This window comes from Chanodichthys erythropterus, chromosome 2 (assembly GCF_024489055.1).
Source record: "Chanodichthys erythropterus isolate Z2021 chromosome 2, ASM2448905v1, whole genome shotgun sequence".
NCBI lineage: Eukaryota > Metazoa > Chordata > Actinopteri > Cypriniformes > Xenocyprididae > Chanodichthys > Chanodichthys erythropterus.
In genome coordinates, this window is record NC_090222.1 from 3,308,748 (window position 1) to 3,326,332 (window position 17,585).

The following is a 17,585-nucleotide window of genomic DNA, read 5'->3' on the forward strand; positions in this document are numbered from 1 at the left end:
CATGGGCTTTTTGCGCTCTCTTCAGGAGAGAGCAGTGCAGCTTCATCAAATTGGTGCATGTCTCTTATCTAAAAATTCATGATTGTTCTGTATATCATTTAATTTTATGCAAAGCAACATGCAGTCTTTTCGCGTGATGGAAATTAACGCCTGCCTTGCATAAAATTTGATATGATTTTATTCAAAAAGATACAGAATATAAATACTTAGGGTGTTAAAATATGTTCTCAGATATATTGTACACTGATTATTAATGGACAGGACAGTCACAGCATTTTTCGGCTACGAGTGAAATGCAGGCGGCGGTCTGAAGTAATCAGTTCCCCCGCTGAACGCGAGCCATCTCCGGCATGAGATCCAGCGCCGTTACGGTGGAAACAGGGAAACAGAGACTGATCGATTACACTTGAATTACTACTAAATGTTTAATTTTTATTTCTAATATTTGTTAAATGAGCTTAGATGTAGGTAATATGTATTAAAAATTATATAAAACATGCTATAAAATAAAATATGATCGAAAATAAAGGAATTATCATGAAACCATTCATGTATGAAGTAAAAAAAAATAAAAAAAAGGCTCGTATTATTGTAAAAATTAATCAACCCATTATGCTGGGTTAAATAACCATCCCAGTTTGCTGGGTAAAATTAACCCAACATGTGTTCTGTCAGCCCTTGGGTTGTTTTTAACCCAGTATTGGGAAACCATATTGACAGACAGAGAGCTCAAACAAACATCTGAAGTGCCTTTGCAAGCGTCCTCTGAAGTAATCATTAACCTCTAATGTGATAATGATGATCACATGATCACAAAACAAACATGCTATAGGGATTGATCCTCAGAATGGAACAAGGATATCCGGGATAACAGATATGAAAAGCTTCTATAGTTTTACAGTGTTTCCAGCATAACTGGAGAAACAGTGGTGGAAAATGAGTGAAATCTCAGAGGAGGATCTGCAGTGTCCCGTGTGCTACGACATCTTCACTGATCCTGTGCTCCTATTATGTAGTCACAGTCTCTGTAGAGCGTGTTATCAGCAGTTGTGCAGCACCAGAGGGTTTCACGAATGTCCAATTTGCAGGAAAAGATTTCATCCCCCGAATAATCTTGCATTGCGGAACGTGTGCGAGTCATTCCTACAGAAAAGAAATGTGCTCTGCGATGAGCACAGAGAGAAACTCAGACTCTTCTGTCTGGACGATAAACATCCCGTGTGTTTGGTGTGCAGAGATTCAGAGAAACACCGTAATCACACATTCAGGCCCCGTTGATGAAGTCGCACTACTTCTGAAGGTAAAAGCAAATCTTTGCATTATGTTTCTATTGCAGTGCAACATGCTTGTCTTGTAGTTCAGGCCTTTTAATAGGGTGGTTGATTATGATTTAAATTTTTTAACTTTAGTTAGTGTGTAATGTTTCTGTTTGATCATAAACAACATCTGCAAAGTTACAGCACTCAAAGTTCAATGCAAAGAGAGATATTTTCTTTTACAGAAATAGCTTTTAAGGACTACAACAAATGGCTGGTAGGGACTACAATGAGTTCTTCCCGGTTAGTGACATCACTAACATAAACCCCGCCCCCGAGAACACTCAACAAAGGGGGCGGGGCCATGTTGGGCTGCTTTAGAGAAGAGGAAGAGTTGTTGTAGTAGAGTGTTGTTGTCATGCCGTCATTTTACGCCGGACTGCTTCACAAACGAGGATCAATTCAACACAAAAGATGAACATGACGGCACATGCTAGTGGATGAGTTGAACCAACTCCACAGCAACTACATCAATTTATCCACTAACCATTCAGAAACGTCTAAAAGTTGTAACTTCTTCCTGAGTCTCTCCATCAGTGTCGACTCCGGTTTGAACAATGTAAGATGAACACCGTTACTGACAATCCTCATTTTGGCTGCGTGAGATTCTCCTGCTTTGTTGTTGTTGAGCTGTTAAAGCTCCGCCCTCTTCTGGAAAGGTTCAAGGTTCAAAGGTTCAAAGTGTTTATCGTCCACAATAAAGCCGTATAGTAAGAAAAATAAATAAAAAGAATAAAAAATAAGAGCAATAAAAAAATAAAGGTAGTGCAATTCTGAATAAAAATAAAGTGAGGTAGTGCAATCCTGAATAAAAACAGTAAAAAGTGAGGTAGTGCAGTTCTATGAATCAGTGTAAACAGTTATGTCCATGATTACAAACTCTTATCAGCTGTTTAGGAGTCTGATGGCAGAGGGAAAGAAAGAGTTCTTCAGTCTTGAAGTCCTGCATTTCACACTTCTGTACCTCCGTCCTGAGGGTAGAAGTGTGAACAATCCGTGCTGAGGGTGGGAGGGGTCTTTGAGGATGGAAGCAGCTCTCCTGTGGACTCTGTGGTGGTAGATGCTCTGCAGAGAGGGCAGTGGAGTCCTAGTGATCTTCTGCGCAGTCTTAACCACTCTCTGCAGGCGTTTACAGTCCATGACAGTAGTGTTGCCATACCACACAGTGATGCAATTGGTCAGGACATTCTCGATGACGCAGCTGTAGAAGTTGCTGAGGATCTTAGGCGACATGCCAAACTTCCTCAGCCTCCTCAGAAAATACAGCCTCTGTTGGGACTTTTTGACCAGCTGCGTGATTTGAGGTGTCCAACTAAGGTCCTCACTGATATGGACACCCAGGTATTTAAAGTTGCTCACCCTCTCCACTTCAAGCTCCCGGATGAACAGTGGCTGATGTGTTCTCCTCTCCTTTCTCATGTCCACTATCATCTCCTTCGTCTTGTCTGTATTGAGGGTGAGGTTGTTGTCACCACACCATGACACCAGCCTCGCCACCTCCCTCCTGTAGGCTGCCTCGTCCACACCAGTGATACATCCTATCATTGCGGTGTCGTCTGCGAACTTCAGGATAATGTTGTCCTTGTGGGAGGCAACACAGTCATAGGTGAACAGGGTGTAGAGGATGGGACTGAGTACACAACCCTGTGGAGTGCCAATGTTTGTGATGATACTGGCTGAAGTCCTATTGCCAATCCTGACAGACTGAGGCCTGCCAGTCAGGAAATCTAGGAGCCAGTCACAAAGGATGGGGTGCAGACCAAGTGTGGACAGTTTGTGGATGAGTTTATGGGGGATGACCGTGTTGAAGGCGGAGCTGTAGTCGATGAAGAGTATCCTGAGGTATGAGTCTTTATTTTCCAGGTGAGAGAGGGAATAGTGAATGGCAGCAGCAATGGCATCTGAAGTGGACCTGTTGGACCGGTAGGCATACTGCAAGGGGTCAAGGGTGTCTGGTATGCTGCTCTGAATATGAGCCAGCACCACTCTCTCGAAACACTTCATGATGATTGGAGTGAGTGCCACTGGCCTGTAATCGTTCAGGCAGGTGGGTGGGCTCTTCTTAGGCAGGGGGATGATGGTCGTAGTCTTAAAGCAAGAAGGAACGGTGCACTGGCTGAGAGAGAGATTGAAGATGGAGGTGAGAACATCATCCAGCTCGCTGGCACATGCTTGTTGTGACATGTGGAATGTTGTCCGGTCCCGCTGCTTTGCAAGGGTTGATCTTCCTCAGGGCTTTGTGTACCTGGCCCGTTGAGACGGTTGGTGGGGTGGAGGGGGGTTGGGTGGTCCAGGTGTGTGTGAGCCTTCTCTCTGCAATGTAACTGGAGGCCTCAAAGCGGGTATAGAATGTGTTGAGGTCGTCCGGCAGGCTGTCTGTTGAGGAGATGTTGTTGCTGGTGGTCCTGTAGTCTGTGATGTGCTGAAGGCCTTGCCACATCCGCCCCGAGTCAGCAGTAGAATAGAAGCTGTCCAGCTACTCTCTATACTCCCTCTTGGCTGCTGTTGTGGCTTTTCTCAGTCCATACTTTGCAGCTTTGTATTCGGTCTCATTGCCAGCTCTGAATGGAAGGGAGCATGTGACGTACCTGACTGTTTATCCAGGGCTTCTGGTTAGGAAACTTCCTGATTTGTATAGTGGGTATGATGTTGTCGACACAAGTGCTGATGTACCCAGTCACATACTCAGCATAATCCTGTACACTGACAGAAGAGTCCTCCAGAGTGGCTGCAGCCTTAAACACATCCCAGTCTGTCAAAGCAAAACAGTCTTGCAGGATACTCTCAGTCTCTGGGGTCCAGAGTTCAACCTGTTTGGTGACAGGGAGTGTTTGTTTCAGTCTTTGTCTGTAAGCAGGGTACAGGAACAAAGAGATGTGGTCTGAGTGTCCAAAATGAGGACGGGGTGCAGCCCTGTACGCACCACGTATGTTGCTGTAAACATGATCCAGAGTGTTCTTATCACGGGTGGGAATGTCCACATACTGGTGGTATTTGGGGAGTACAGTCCATAAACTACACTGGTTAATGTCGCCAGCAACAATGAAAACAGCGTCAGGATGTGCCGTTTCTAACGCGCTGATGAAATCGTGGAGTTTGCTGAGTGCTGCCGTGGAGTTAGCTCGCGGGGGTATGTAAACAGCGGCCAAAAACACAGCAGTGAATTCCCTCGGTAGATAATAAGGACGGCATGTCAGCAGTAAAAACTCCACATTTGGCGAACAGTGTTCATCAACCGTCTGTATATCTCCACACCACGAGTTGTTGACAAACACACACACACACACCTCCCCCTTTAGCCTTACCGGACGCTGCAGTTCGGTCACTTCGGTGAACAGAATGTGTCTGTAGCTGAATGACATCCTCTGGGACCTTGTCTGAGAGCCAGGTCTCTGTGAAAATCAGAGCACAGCACTCTCTGATTTCCCGTTGACTTGTAATCCTGGCTCATAGCTCGTGCAGTTTGTTTTCCAGAGACCGCACATTCGCTAGCTGGAGGCTAGGTAGCGGTGGTCAGCTAGTGCGAGCTTTTAGCCTAGCATGGAGCCCTCCCCTCTTGCCTCGCTTGCGTCGCCATCTCCGAGGCACTCTCCTGGGGTCAGCTAACTCACTCAAGCCCGGTGCTTCATGGTCCCTTGGATGGTTTCGGTACTGACTCTGGGAGCGAACAATGAATTGTAGCTCTGGCGGAATAAAACTAGTAAAATCAAAATGTCTTTGCGAGTTGGCGAAGTCCAGTAGTGCCTGTCTGTTATATGTTAGCAGTGCATTGCATTTCTGCACTGCAGAAGAAACAAAAAAACACACAAAAAAGACGAAAAGTCCGGCATTTACGAGCAAGCAAACACGTCTGCCTCGGGGGGCACCATGGGGGGTGGGAGCAGCAGCTCATTTGCATTTAAAGGGACACACTCAAAAACGGCGTGTTTTTGCCAAGCGGCAACCTCCCCCTTTCTCTCGTGAAGCCAATACGGAAGTAACTTAAACTGCGATTCATCGACTGGCCAAAAGAGAGCAGAATCTCATAGAGTCCCATGTTAAATTGGCCAAGTTTATAGCAGAAAAAAAAAAATTTACAAGTTGGTTCAAATTGTGTTTTTGGTCTATACTGCTATTTTTGCCCTTCATGACAACTCTGAGGGGGGTGAATTTTTTTATAACTTATCCGTTTAAATTATATTAAGCCTTAAAGTTCTGCATAATTAAGGGCGTGGCCACTTGAGTGACAGGTAGATTGCGCTGCTTTCTGTTAGCTGTCACTTCAGCTGACGCTGAATTTAGGAATCTCAGCCGTTTTTGTGCTTTTTTTCTCGATTATTTTATACAATTATAAAATATGGCTTGCTGCATAATATTCGAGATTGATGTGTGTCTGTGCATGCATACTCTGACAGCACTGCTTGGATATTATAACTAAAACTGCTGCACTATTCTGAAAAAAATATACTTTGGACACAGGCTCATTTGTTTGTTAGATACGATCGCTGCTCAGATTGCATCCTTTCTTGAAGAACGATGACAGAGAGCAGATCATTCAGAAGAAATGTGAAATGTTTTTTTTTTGTTTTGCAATGGACATTTATATTTTACCCAAGTGCCACAGATTGGATTCATCTCGCGATCTCTATTATAAAGGTTTGATGTTCCATGTTGTTATTTGCACACCCAACACAAATTACTGGTGTTGGAGCATCTATATCTTAAAAAGACACAGTAAATTGACAGTAAACCTTTAGAACTTTCTGATGTTAAAACTTATCTTTATTTAGATAGTATCTAGATAGATAGCTCCTTTGCTTGCTAACGTGGTCACGTCGAGCTAGGCGGGCGTGGTTTCAGCAACCAATCACATCAGCTCAAACCACCTCCCCGCCTCTTTGCCCATTTTCAGTTATCCGGGAGTGACGTGCGGTGACGCGCAGCTAAGATGGCCGCGGCCTCATTTTCGCTTCAAAACTGCTGTTCAGAACTCTATGGGTGACGTCACGGACCCTACGTCCATATTTTTTTACAGTCTATGGTTTCTGTTCACACCCAAATAGGGGCAAATTTGACAAGCTATAATAAATGATCTGTGGGGTATTTTGAGCTGAAACTTTACAGACACATTCTGGAGACACCAGAGACTTATATTACATCTTGTGAAAGGAGCATTATAGGTCCCCGTTAAAGAGAAGATGCTCACGAAATCTGCTTCTTTTGAATGTTTCTTTAAAAGGGGTCAAATCATAAATAATTGGAGTAAATCATTTTACTAATGGCCAAAAGTGTGGTCCAGAGGGGGTTAAACCATCAAAATATTAGGAAAATATTTTAGATTTTTTTAAACATGAAGGAAGGACAAAACACTATAAACTTGGTTATGGTATTTATCTGACAAAATTATTTGGCAAAAAGGGCAAACTACAGCTACAGGTTTTATGTGGTTATATTGGGTTCATTAAAAAATGCATATTAAAGCAAAAAGCTGACCGGAAAAATCTAACACTGACTACAACATAATCAGTTATTAAAATTTCATTGCATGTGTTCATTATTTCTTTGTATGACAGCTTGGCCAAAAATGATGTCTGCACAACTTTGGCATGTTTCATTGCAGTATCACAAAATGCCGAGCTGTTAGTGATGTGTAAATATGGACGGCAAATTTTTGGACTGAGAAGGAACTTTTGAGTTCTGAAGTTAGAGTTTATTTCATAGCTGTAACATATATGTTCAGTTTTGTTTTTACTGTTCTCTGTCCCAGTTTTGCCTGCCTGTGTTCTCTAGTTAGTTTTCTTGGTTGTTAATTAGTTCCACGCACCTGTTTCCGTTCAGTTGATTACCCTGTATTTAAGCCCCGACTTTTTTTCTTTTCACCGTTCGGTCTCGTCAATGTTAACGTGTAGCATCCTTGTTTATTCTCCTGTATATTTCTGAGTAATAAAATGTTGTTACTTCGAGTCTACTGTGCCGTGTGTATTGTAAAGCCACAACATTTCACGACAACAGTACACTGAAGTGTTAAAAATCGATGAAAGAATTGATTCCTCATGATATGTTGCCTTTAAATCAGTGGTTTTCCACCACGGGACCACAGTATGATTAAATTAAAACAATGCAGAATCTTGAATCTTATAGGATGGTAAAATGAATTGATTCATTAATTATATACAGTACAGTCCAAAAGTTTGGAACCACTAAGATTTTCAATGTTTTTAAAAGAAGTTTCGTCTGCTCACCAAGGCTACATTTATTTAATTAAAAATACAGTAAAAAACAGTAATATTGTAAAATATTATTACAATTTAAAATAACTGTTTACTATTTGAATATATTTGACAAAGTAATTTATTCCTGTGATCAAAGCTGAATTTTCAGCATCATTACTCCAGTCTTCAGTGTCACATGATCCTTCAGAAATCATTCTAATATGCTGATCTGCTGCTCAAGAAACATTTATGATTATTTTCAATGTTGAAAACAGTTGTGTACTTTTTTTTTTTTCAGGATTCCTTGATGAATAGAAAGTTCAAAAGAACAGCATTTATCTGAAATACAAAGCTTCTGTAGCATTATACTGTACACTACCGTTCAAAAGTTTGGGGTCAGTAAGAATTTTTATTTTTATTTTTTTGAAAAGAAATTAAAGAAATGAATACTTTTATTCAGCAAGGATGCATTAAATCAATCAAAAGTGGCAGTAAAGACATTTATAATGTTACAAAAGATTAGATTTCAGATAAACACTGTTCTTTTGAACTTTCTATTCATCAAATAATCCTGAAAAAAATATTGTACACAAATATTTTGTACAATTGTACACATTAAATGTTTCTTGAGCAGCAGATCAGCATGTTAGAATGATTTCTGAAGGATCATGTGACACTGAAGACTGGAGTAATGATGCTGAAAATTCAGCTTTGATCACAGGAATAAATTACTTTGTCAAATATATTCAAATAGAAAACAGTTATTTTAAATTGTAATAATATTTCACAATATTACTGTTTTTACTGTATTTTTAATTAAATAAATGTAGCCTTGGTGAGCAGACGAAACTTCTTTTGAAAACATTAAAAATCTTAGTGGTTCCAAACTTTTGGACTGTACTGTATATATCAAATTTTTTTGTAAAAAAAACAAAAACAAAAAACATACAAATTGAAAAACAAGCAGCATTGTCATAATTAGAAATTCCAGAAGAAATATTTTAGCCAAGACAGGGAACTTTTAGAATCACTAAGGTGAAAGGTCGCGTTTTCCGTGTTTTTTTGAAGCTTTGATTGTGTTTATAGTGTGCAATATAACATGTTCATGTTTCACGTGTAAAAAAACACAGTATTTTTCACATAATTGACTTATCTGTATACCGCTGTTTCCACTGTCATAAAAACGGGCTGATGACTTCCTTGTTCTATGAAGTCCCTCCTTCAGAAATACGTAACGAGTTCTGATTGTGCCAGCGGTTCCTGTGTTGTGATTCGACAGCAGCTTAGCGCTCCTTGCCCGGAAAGGTCACGCCTCTTACCATAACGTGTGCTGCACATAGTTTTACATGTGGATTATTGTGGTGTTGTGCCGAATGAACACAAAAGACAATAATTCCCGAGAGACTGAACTCTTTAATCTCCACAAGCAGCGACAGAAAATGTACAACGTTAGCACTCACTCAGAAGAGTACCTCATACGGAAAACAGCCATATACAGAAACATAGTCCCCTCTTGTGGCCATTATGTGCACTGCAGTCCAACATTAACTATTGCAGTAAGGATACCACAATTATAATTTTCGGGAACCGAGTTAAACATAAATTGTAACCATTGATCTCTAAGTACAGCGTTCCTGGGAAGGCCAAACAAAGGTGATTGGACTGCGGGATGAAAATAACAGCGTTTCGACGACATGGCAACAAACACACTCTACAAACGCAACTCTTGTGTATTCCTGTGGGCGGAGGTTAGTCAAAAACTGTTTTAGTGACGTCATTAAAGAAGGAAGTAGAGGGATGTAGTCCAAACTGGCCGTTCGATGTAGGCGACTTCTGTTAAATAAAATATCTCGCTTGGCATTGAACTTTGAGCTTTAAAATTTTACAGATTTTATTTATACTCTAACAACAACATTACACACTAACTAAAGTTTGAAACATGAGATCACGAAGAACGGGACCTTTAAATTTTATAGGCCTACTCTTTTGCATAACATTAATATTAATGACTTTCCATTGATTGATTGATTGATTAACAAACACCGATTTTATTTAATTTCAGGAGGAATTGAAGACTGCATTAAAACATTTTCAAGAAAAACTCGAGAGCTTTAAAGAAATGAAACAATCATTTGATGATGCAGCACAACACATTAAGGTGAGAAACATACAGTGAAATGTTCTAGAATAATTATTTTAGAACGATTCATGTAGAAGAAATGATGCTTTGTATTTTACCGCAGACGGTGAGATGCTTGCAGGAGGAGTTTGAGCGGCTTCATCAGTTTCTGCAAGATGAAGAGATGCTCAGAATATCTGCACTGATAGAGGAAGAGAATCAGAAGAGTCACATGATGAACGAGAGGATTGAACAAATAGACAGAGAAATTGAATCTCTTTCAAACAACAGCAGAGCTATTAAAGATGATTTAGACGCTGCCAACATGCCCTTTCTGCAAGTAAGAACTAACCTGTATTTTCAATTGAATGTTTTATTATATAGGTTTTATTGTATTTATCAACACACATAAAGACATTAAAGTGACTCTCATGAAGGTTAAGGGTCGACTGGTATACCAGCCGATATTTGGTCGTAAATTTTTCTGTTTGGCCGATGTGTAGAAGCAGGATTTTTATTTTCGCTGAGAGCACCAGTGCCTGATCATCAGAGCTCCCATTCTCCATCTTCATTAGTTTATCTCTGTCTTCTGTTTAACAGTTCTGTCTAATAAATTATTAGAGAGTAAATGGTATTGGCAGCTATTTAAGTGAAAATAGCAACATTTTAAGTAACACTTTATTTTGATAGTCCACTTTAGATATTCTTCTGACTATAAGTAACTTTGCAACTACATGGCAACTAGCAGTCATTAGAGTATTAGAAGACTGTCTGCATTATATCTGCTAACACTTTATTTTGATGCTCAACAGACATCCAGTAACTTTGCAACTACAGCAGATACTATTTGAACTTTAGTGTACTGTAATATATTATAAAACAGTATGCAGTAATAACATATTCAGCGTATATGATTATAATTATTAAAATGGATGCTGCATTATTGAGACATCTCTGTCCCTAAAGCTCTCCCCTACACCTACCCCTTAAACACTTTATTCCCACTATTAAATACCTGTTAGGCAATATATTTCCACTTTTCAAATATTTTATTTTATTTTATTTAAAATAAATGCCTCTCTGAGTTGATAAGTGATGGGAAAAGGAGAAGAATCATAAGGTCATAAGGCCAGTTCACACAGAACACGCTTTTGCTGTGGCACATTTTCGAAGAATGCGTTTTTCACACAAAAATGCATTTAAAGGGATACTCCACCGTTTTTTCATATTAAACTATGTTATTCCCGTAACTAAGACGAGTTGATACATACCTCTCTCGTCTCAGTGCGTGCACTAAATCGCTCTGTCTTGCGGCGAAACTTTGTTAGCACTTAGCTTAGCCCAGTTCATTCAATCGGTCTTTGTCAGGTGACGTCACACTCGTGAAAACCGAAGTGCATTATGGGTGTCGCCGCCATTTGTGAGGTATCCAAACAATCTCTGTATCAGTGCAGAGTTGTTTCTTCTTTGGCTTCTTTTCATTGTAAAAATGGCACACTTTTGTTGTGTGAAAAGCTGCAATAATATGTCCCACGATAGAAAATGTCAAAAACTTTACTACGAGATTATATTTAGTCGGTTTCCTACTTGAAAAAAGGCTGTACGGAGAGTATGTAGAGGCAGTAACAGAGGCGCCGGATCGCATGGGTTGCCGCGGTGAGATGCAAAACATCACTTTTGTCAAGATATCTCCATTCACGTATGCTACATTTTCTACATTTTCTACATTTTCACAAAGGTGAGTTAGAGATTTCTGTTTTCTAAAGTAGCAAACGTTATAGCAACGCATTGTTTTGGATTGTGCTATGAAACAATAGTCAATTTAAACTGAATCCCTTTACTTGAATATGTCTAGGCCTAAATTTTTTTTTTTATTCTTAATTTTGCTAAGGCATTTTTATTTTATATACTTAAGGTACGACATTTTTGCTCTGTATCCATATGCTGATTCTAATTTTCTGACTACTTTTTACAGCGGTGGTCTTATGTTATGTAGCTAAAAACCTTTTGATTTCATTGCAGATCAGCCTGCTTAAAGATTATGGAGACTGACCCAACTGGACACCATCCCTCCCTACATTAAGGCCACATCAGCATTAAACACAGGCTGTGTCTCAATCAGCTCCCTAGTTCAGTAGTTAGGGCACTGATCAGGAGAGCTCAGAGATGATTGAGATGCACACACAGACACTAAGTAATAGTTTCCAATAAATATGCAATAAATTAACGTTTAAGAATTTTAAGCAGCGACGATTGTCAACTTACAACATTTTTCACAGTCGATCAAAATAGGCAAGTATTGTTTGATGGCTGTGAATGTCCAATGTAGTGTGATTAACAAGGCTATTGAATACGGATGTCCGAATGTGCGAATATAAAACCAACTTTACCCAAGTCAGTCAGCTGACACTATGGTCCATCAGGCTGGAGAGAGTGATCATCTTCACACTGAGAAGATGCAGGAGGCTGGAGGAGATGGTGATCTGCATGTGCAGAAGTAAACCGACTTGATATGTACAGGATGTCTGATGTTTGTTTTGGAGATGATGATGTTAATGTACTATACGTGTCTGCCAAACCTGGGAACCTTTATGGCGTTATTACAAATTTTTTTTTTTTTTGGTGCCTCTGATTCCAGACGCAGCAAATACAAATTTCAAATGCTTCTGTGAACCTTAATGTACCTCAGATTTGATCTGCCTGCACAACACTTCTCATGTTTCCCCTGAGACAGTATACAGAACATTCAATGAAACTTTCATATCTATATGCAAACCTGAAGCTTTCAGCTGTATGGGCAGACAGAGATGATTTGCACAGAAATATGTCTCCTTTGTTTAAATACAGAGTAGCAGAGAATATTGACCGTTTTGAGATTTTCACAGATAAACCATCCAATCTGACAGCGCATGTTTGAATCTTTTGTAGAATTGTAGTGTAAAAATGTACTTATGCTTTATCCAGTCTTGCATGAACAATAAAGCATGTATAATTACATTTTTCATGGTGATTTGAAGATTTATTTTATGAGTTCACAGGTATATGCACTTATAGTATTAACAGGATAATTAATAATATACACAATCTGTAAACCAGATATTTAACTTGCACGACATATCTTTGTTTTATGGTGGCCTTATTATTATTAAGGCCTTTTGAAAAAAAAAAAAAGACCCATAATGTCATTGACCCAGACAGCACAGAGGTAGATGGAGGACAATAATTTACAAATTATTTTGGCTCTAAAAGGTATACTATATCAGAATGTACTATAATAAAATACGATTAAATTCTACATACATCTCTGATGATGCCTTGTTTATTGGAACAATGTTTATTGTGTTATACATTGGTTTATGTACTTAATGCAATAAAGAAAAAAATGCATGAAAAAAGGGGTAGTATTAGTTCAAAATTCTTCCTGATCACAACACTAAACCATCCTTAATCAGGCACTTATGATATACAGTTAACACGAGATCATCATCATTATCGTTTACTACTGTGTTATCGCAGTCCTTCCTTCAGAATATAAATAAATCCTGCACCCAGCCATTAGTGAAATGTTGTGGGTTTCGAGATATTTATAGTTTTTAAATTGTTCACTAGTATATGCGTTTATACCATAAACAAGATAGTTTACAATATTTAAGTATGATGATTTAGGTAGCAATGCGGGGTTAGCAGCAGTCCAACTTACTGCAGTCAGTTCGTACTGATCTGTTATGAATGGATGAAAATTTCTCCAAATAACGGTCCCTGGCATCTTTGGTGAGTTTATCGCGATATGCTCGGGAGCTAGCCTGGGTGCCAGCCCGAACCCCGCCCACAACATTTTTTGGACGGGAAGTTCGGTCTGGACTCGATCCATTGTGGAGTAATTATGGTGCGTTCAAGTCCTCCTGGGAAGTTCGTATTTACGAGGTGGGAAGTCGTGTATACGACGGTGTGTTCAAGTCACTTTCGTCGGAGTATGATGGCGGTGTGCCTTCTCTAAATTAATTACACAAAATAACAACACTTCTGCTTCTAGAAAATGGAGAGCAAATAATGTGCATTAGTTGCATGTTGCTTTTTTATGTTTTTAATTAATTTATGAAGCCATTGTAAAAAAAATATTGTTACATATTTCATTTTTATATTGTAATGCTGTCGTATTTTTTTGCTGGGAATCAGCTTACTTCGTTGTAAATAGAAAAGCCTGACAATGTCACTGTATTGTGGTATTTCGCCATGTTTCTGACTGACACGCCCCCAACTCGTACAGATCGGAGCTTAAAGAAAATTACGAGCTTCCCACTGGTATTTACGACATTGTGGTGGCGTTCATGTCGGTTCTGCTCGTAAATACGATCTTTCCTACATGACTTGAACGCACCATTATGCTCGGCTCCCAGAAGGCCGAGCCAATCAAATTGCCAGGGCGGGCTTTAATCGATGATGGACAGGCTATCTGCGGTTACGTAACCAACCACGTCATCAAAGAGCGCTTGGGTTGAATTGGTTTTCACCAACGATAACTGCTGGAGAAGTAAGATGTTTATATTCCGCTATCACGTCTGTAATAAAAGAAATCGATAGCGCATTAATTTTAAAAGACGAACAAAGAACCGCTATCACGGCATGTGTCGATGGGAAAGATGTGTTTGCCGTCCTTCCAACGGGATTCGGCAAAAGTACAAGTTCAACATACGTCACTTACTGCGTTGCTCTGATTGGTTGAAGGTCTATCCAATTGAGTGCAGAGTTGTTGTTTTGTACTGGTTCGGTTAAGACACGCCCCATAATTCAAGTGCAATGGAGCAGTATCAGACTCACATTCTGCCTAGAATATGAGTATGACGAAGTCAGGCTACTCGGGAGCACTTTGACTTGGCGCAGTAATATCTTCACTCGTGAAAAGTCCTCTCACCGGCCCCAGCTCCCTCTCCTCCTCCCTCTCATTTCCGTCAATAGAACCAACGTGACTTTTACAGGAGAGGGAGCGGGGGACTTTTCACGAGTGAAGATATTACTGCGCCAAGTCAAAGTGCTCCCGAGCACTTGCTATGATATTCCGCCATACAATATAGTTATCCATTTTACACGCTTAGAAAAGCGCAAAGTTTTGTTTTGTGTCACCGTCCTAGGTCGAGTTACACTACTCGAGTAACTGTATTTAAATCGGGAAAACGTGGAGGTGTTTGGTAGCTTCTCTGCTTGGCCCCTATTGAATGAACTGGGCTAAGCTAAGTGCTAATAAAGTTTCGCCGCAAGACAGAGCAATTTAGTGCACGCACTGAGACAAGAGAGGTATGTATCAACTCGTCTTAGTTAAGGGAATAACATAGTTTAATATGAAAAAACGGTGGAGTATCCCAGTGGAGCAACCCCCTGCAAAGAGACACTTTTTTTTTTTTAATGTTAAAGTGCCCCAATTATGCTATTTTAAAGGTTCTTAATTTTGTTTTGGAGGTCTCCTATAACAGGTTTACGTGCATCAAAGGTCAAAAAAACACTTTCATTTTCTCATAATATACATTGCACATCACCACATTTGTCAGTGATTCTCAAACAACTTGTCTGATGCTTCATTTTCTCAAAATCCCTCTTTTCCACAAGCCTGCTCTGCTCTGATTGGTCAGATGGCCCAGTCTGTTGTGATTGGTCTACCGCTTACACTGCATGCAGAAACAAACGGCCATTACCATTACTGATTCAGCTCCACAAGTTCAATACATAAAACTATGTATTTTGAACACTCGGTATAAAATAATGTGCATCAATAATTAATCACACTACAGTTTGTGATTCTGAGCAGGAAGTTGGTCCAAATAAAGTGGATACTTAACCATCTTTAACCACTCTTTAACTCTTCACAGCCTAATCCTTTGGAAGTGAAAATAAACTGAATTTCCTTTCGCAGCGCAGAGCACAGCGTCTTGTCGACATGTTATCCACACGAATGAGCTACAGCATTTGGAGGTTCAAGTTTTTGCGGGATGTCCACGTAGAATAAAGGCGGGCATTATGCAAATGTGTGAACTTGTGATGTGTGAACTTCATGGAAATGGGATTCAATTTACAAATTACTCATTTAAGCGGTTCAGAGTCTACTCTTTATTTTGAGAGACAATAACTTTATTTGTGATGCACTTTCAGCTTTACAACTCTGCGGTCTGTTTACATTCACATACAGCTACATTACACACTGCATGAAAGGTTTTTTCAAAAATCCATAATAAGGGCACTTTAAGTGCCAAGAAGTTTTTAGAATGCTGTGTCATGTGTGAGACGCTGCAGAAGACACAAGACGTGAGCGCAATGGTCAAACACATCCGTCTAGCACGTGTTTACAATGCAAAAGTAGCACAGTACAATACAAAAACCTGTTCTGTGTGAACGCCCCCTTACTCTCCTCAGCACTGATCCTGTTATCAGACAGGTTTCTTTTGTAACTTTGTCTGGCTCAATCACACAGTGGTGGGCAGAGTTAGTGTAAATAACCTCTGCCAACAAGGTGAAAATGCTAATGTGCCTAAGACTTTTGCACAGTACTTTATATCCACCAACTGCTTTATATCGGCCATCAGCCACCTGCTTTAAGATATCGTAATTGGCATGAAAAAAAAAAAAACAATATTTGTTGACCACTAGTTGAGGGTTAAATAAGACATTTGATCATGCAGCTTATGTCCTCCTTTTGTGTTTTGCAGAACTTCATGTTCTCGGAGGAAAGGTAAGTGAGCCGTTATCTTGATCTTTTCTCTGCAGTGCAGTCCTTCTTTCTTTCTAACTCCTGAATGTAATCGCAGAGCCCAGATCACACTGCAGGATCCAGAGATTCCTACTGGAGCATTGATGAATGTGCCAGAACACCTGGGGAACCTGAGGTTCAAAGTCTGGGAGAAGATGCAGGAGATTGTTACAGTCAGTGGGTTTTGAATGGGTTTGAATGACAGTGTCACAGACAACAATTACATTTAAACTCACCAGGAAAATCATGCCTGCAATGGTCAGTACATGTGTTTTGCATTCTGAGTATTGTATTCTCTCAGCAGCTCCTGTCACACTGGACCCCAACACTGCATATCCTCTGCTGTTCCTGTCTGATGATCTGACCCATGTAAAATCCAACGCTGATGGACAACAGTATCCAGAAAATCCAGAGAGATTTGACTATTACCACTGTGCGCTGGGTTCTGAGGGCTTTAACTCTGGACAGCACTGCTGGGATGTGGAGGTCGAAAACAACAGCATCTAACCAGAGAAAAGGAAACGTGTTCTTTGACACCAGAGCGTGACGTGTGCGCTATATGGCTGGCCAGTATACGTCACAGTTACCGCTGATGGCTCGCACGCATTTAGCCGTTGAAGAGAGACTGAAGGTGATTAGAGTGAAGCTGGACTGGGACGGAGGAACGGTTTCATTCTCTGATCCATTTACTAACACACATCTGTGCACGTTCCTCAGCACATTTACAGAAACAATCTTCCCATTTCTCTATAGCAGCTGTACAGATTTCCCACTCAGAATCTTACCTGTGAAGTTCAGTATAACTGTGGAGGAGCCTAAATAAAGCATCAGAAATAAAATAAATGTAATGTTGTATATATATATACACCAATCAGACATATCATTATGACCTCTGACAGGTCAACACTGATTATCTCTTCTTCACGGCTCCTGTTAGTGGGTGAGAAAGAAGATGGATAGATGTGTTTGAAGCAGGAAAAATGGGCTAGTGTAAGGATTTGAGCGAGTTTGACAAGGGCCAAATTGTTGGCTAGACGACTGGGTCAGAGCTCGTGTGGGGTGTTCCCGGTCTGCAGTGGTCAGAATCTATTAAAAGTGCTCCAAGGAAGGAACAGTGGTGAACCGGTGACAGGGTCATGGGCGGCCGAGGCTCATTGATGCACGTGAGGAGCGAAGGCCGACCCATCAGACGAGCTCCTGTAGCTCAAACTGCTCAAGAAGTT

General features: G+C 40.2%; 1 protein-coding gene across 3 annotated transcripts; it reads left to right on the plus strand.

Moving 5' to 3' along the window:
- Positions 1-848: 848 nt before the first annotated feature.
- LOC137029954 (E3 ubiquitin-protein ligase TRIM35-like) lies at positions 849-17,019 on the plus strand. 3 transcript variants are annotated; one of them, XM_067399804.1, is made up of 6 exons: positions 849-1,300; positions 9,570-9,665; positions 9,751-9,966; positions 16,322-16,344; positions 16,421-16,539; positions 16,664-17,019. In XM_067399804.1, the coding sequence occupies exons 1-6, from the start codon at positions 1,157-1,159 to the stop codon at positions 16,867-16,869; spliced, it is 804 nt and encodes a 267-aa protein (XP_067255905.1). In that variant the 5' UTR covers positions 849-1,156; the 3' UTR covers positions 16,870-17,019. The 3 variants fall into 3 exon arrangements, with proteins under 3 accessions (XP_067255905.1, XP_067255915.1, XP_067255922.1); XM_067399814.1 differs by having other exon boundaries at positions 16,421-16,535; positions 16,664-16,860; XM_067399821.1 differs by having other exon boundaries at positions 16,421-16,535; positions 16,667-16,860.
- Positions 17,020-17,585: the final 566 nt, after the last annotated feature.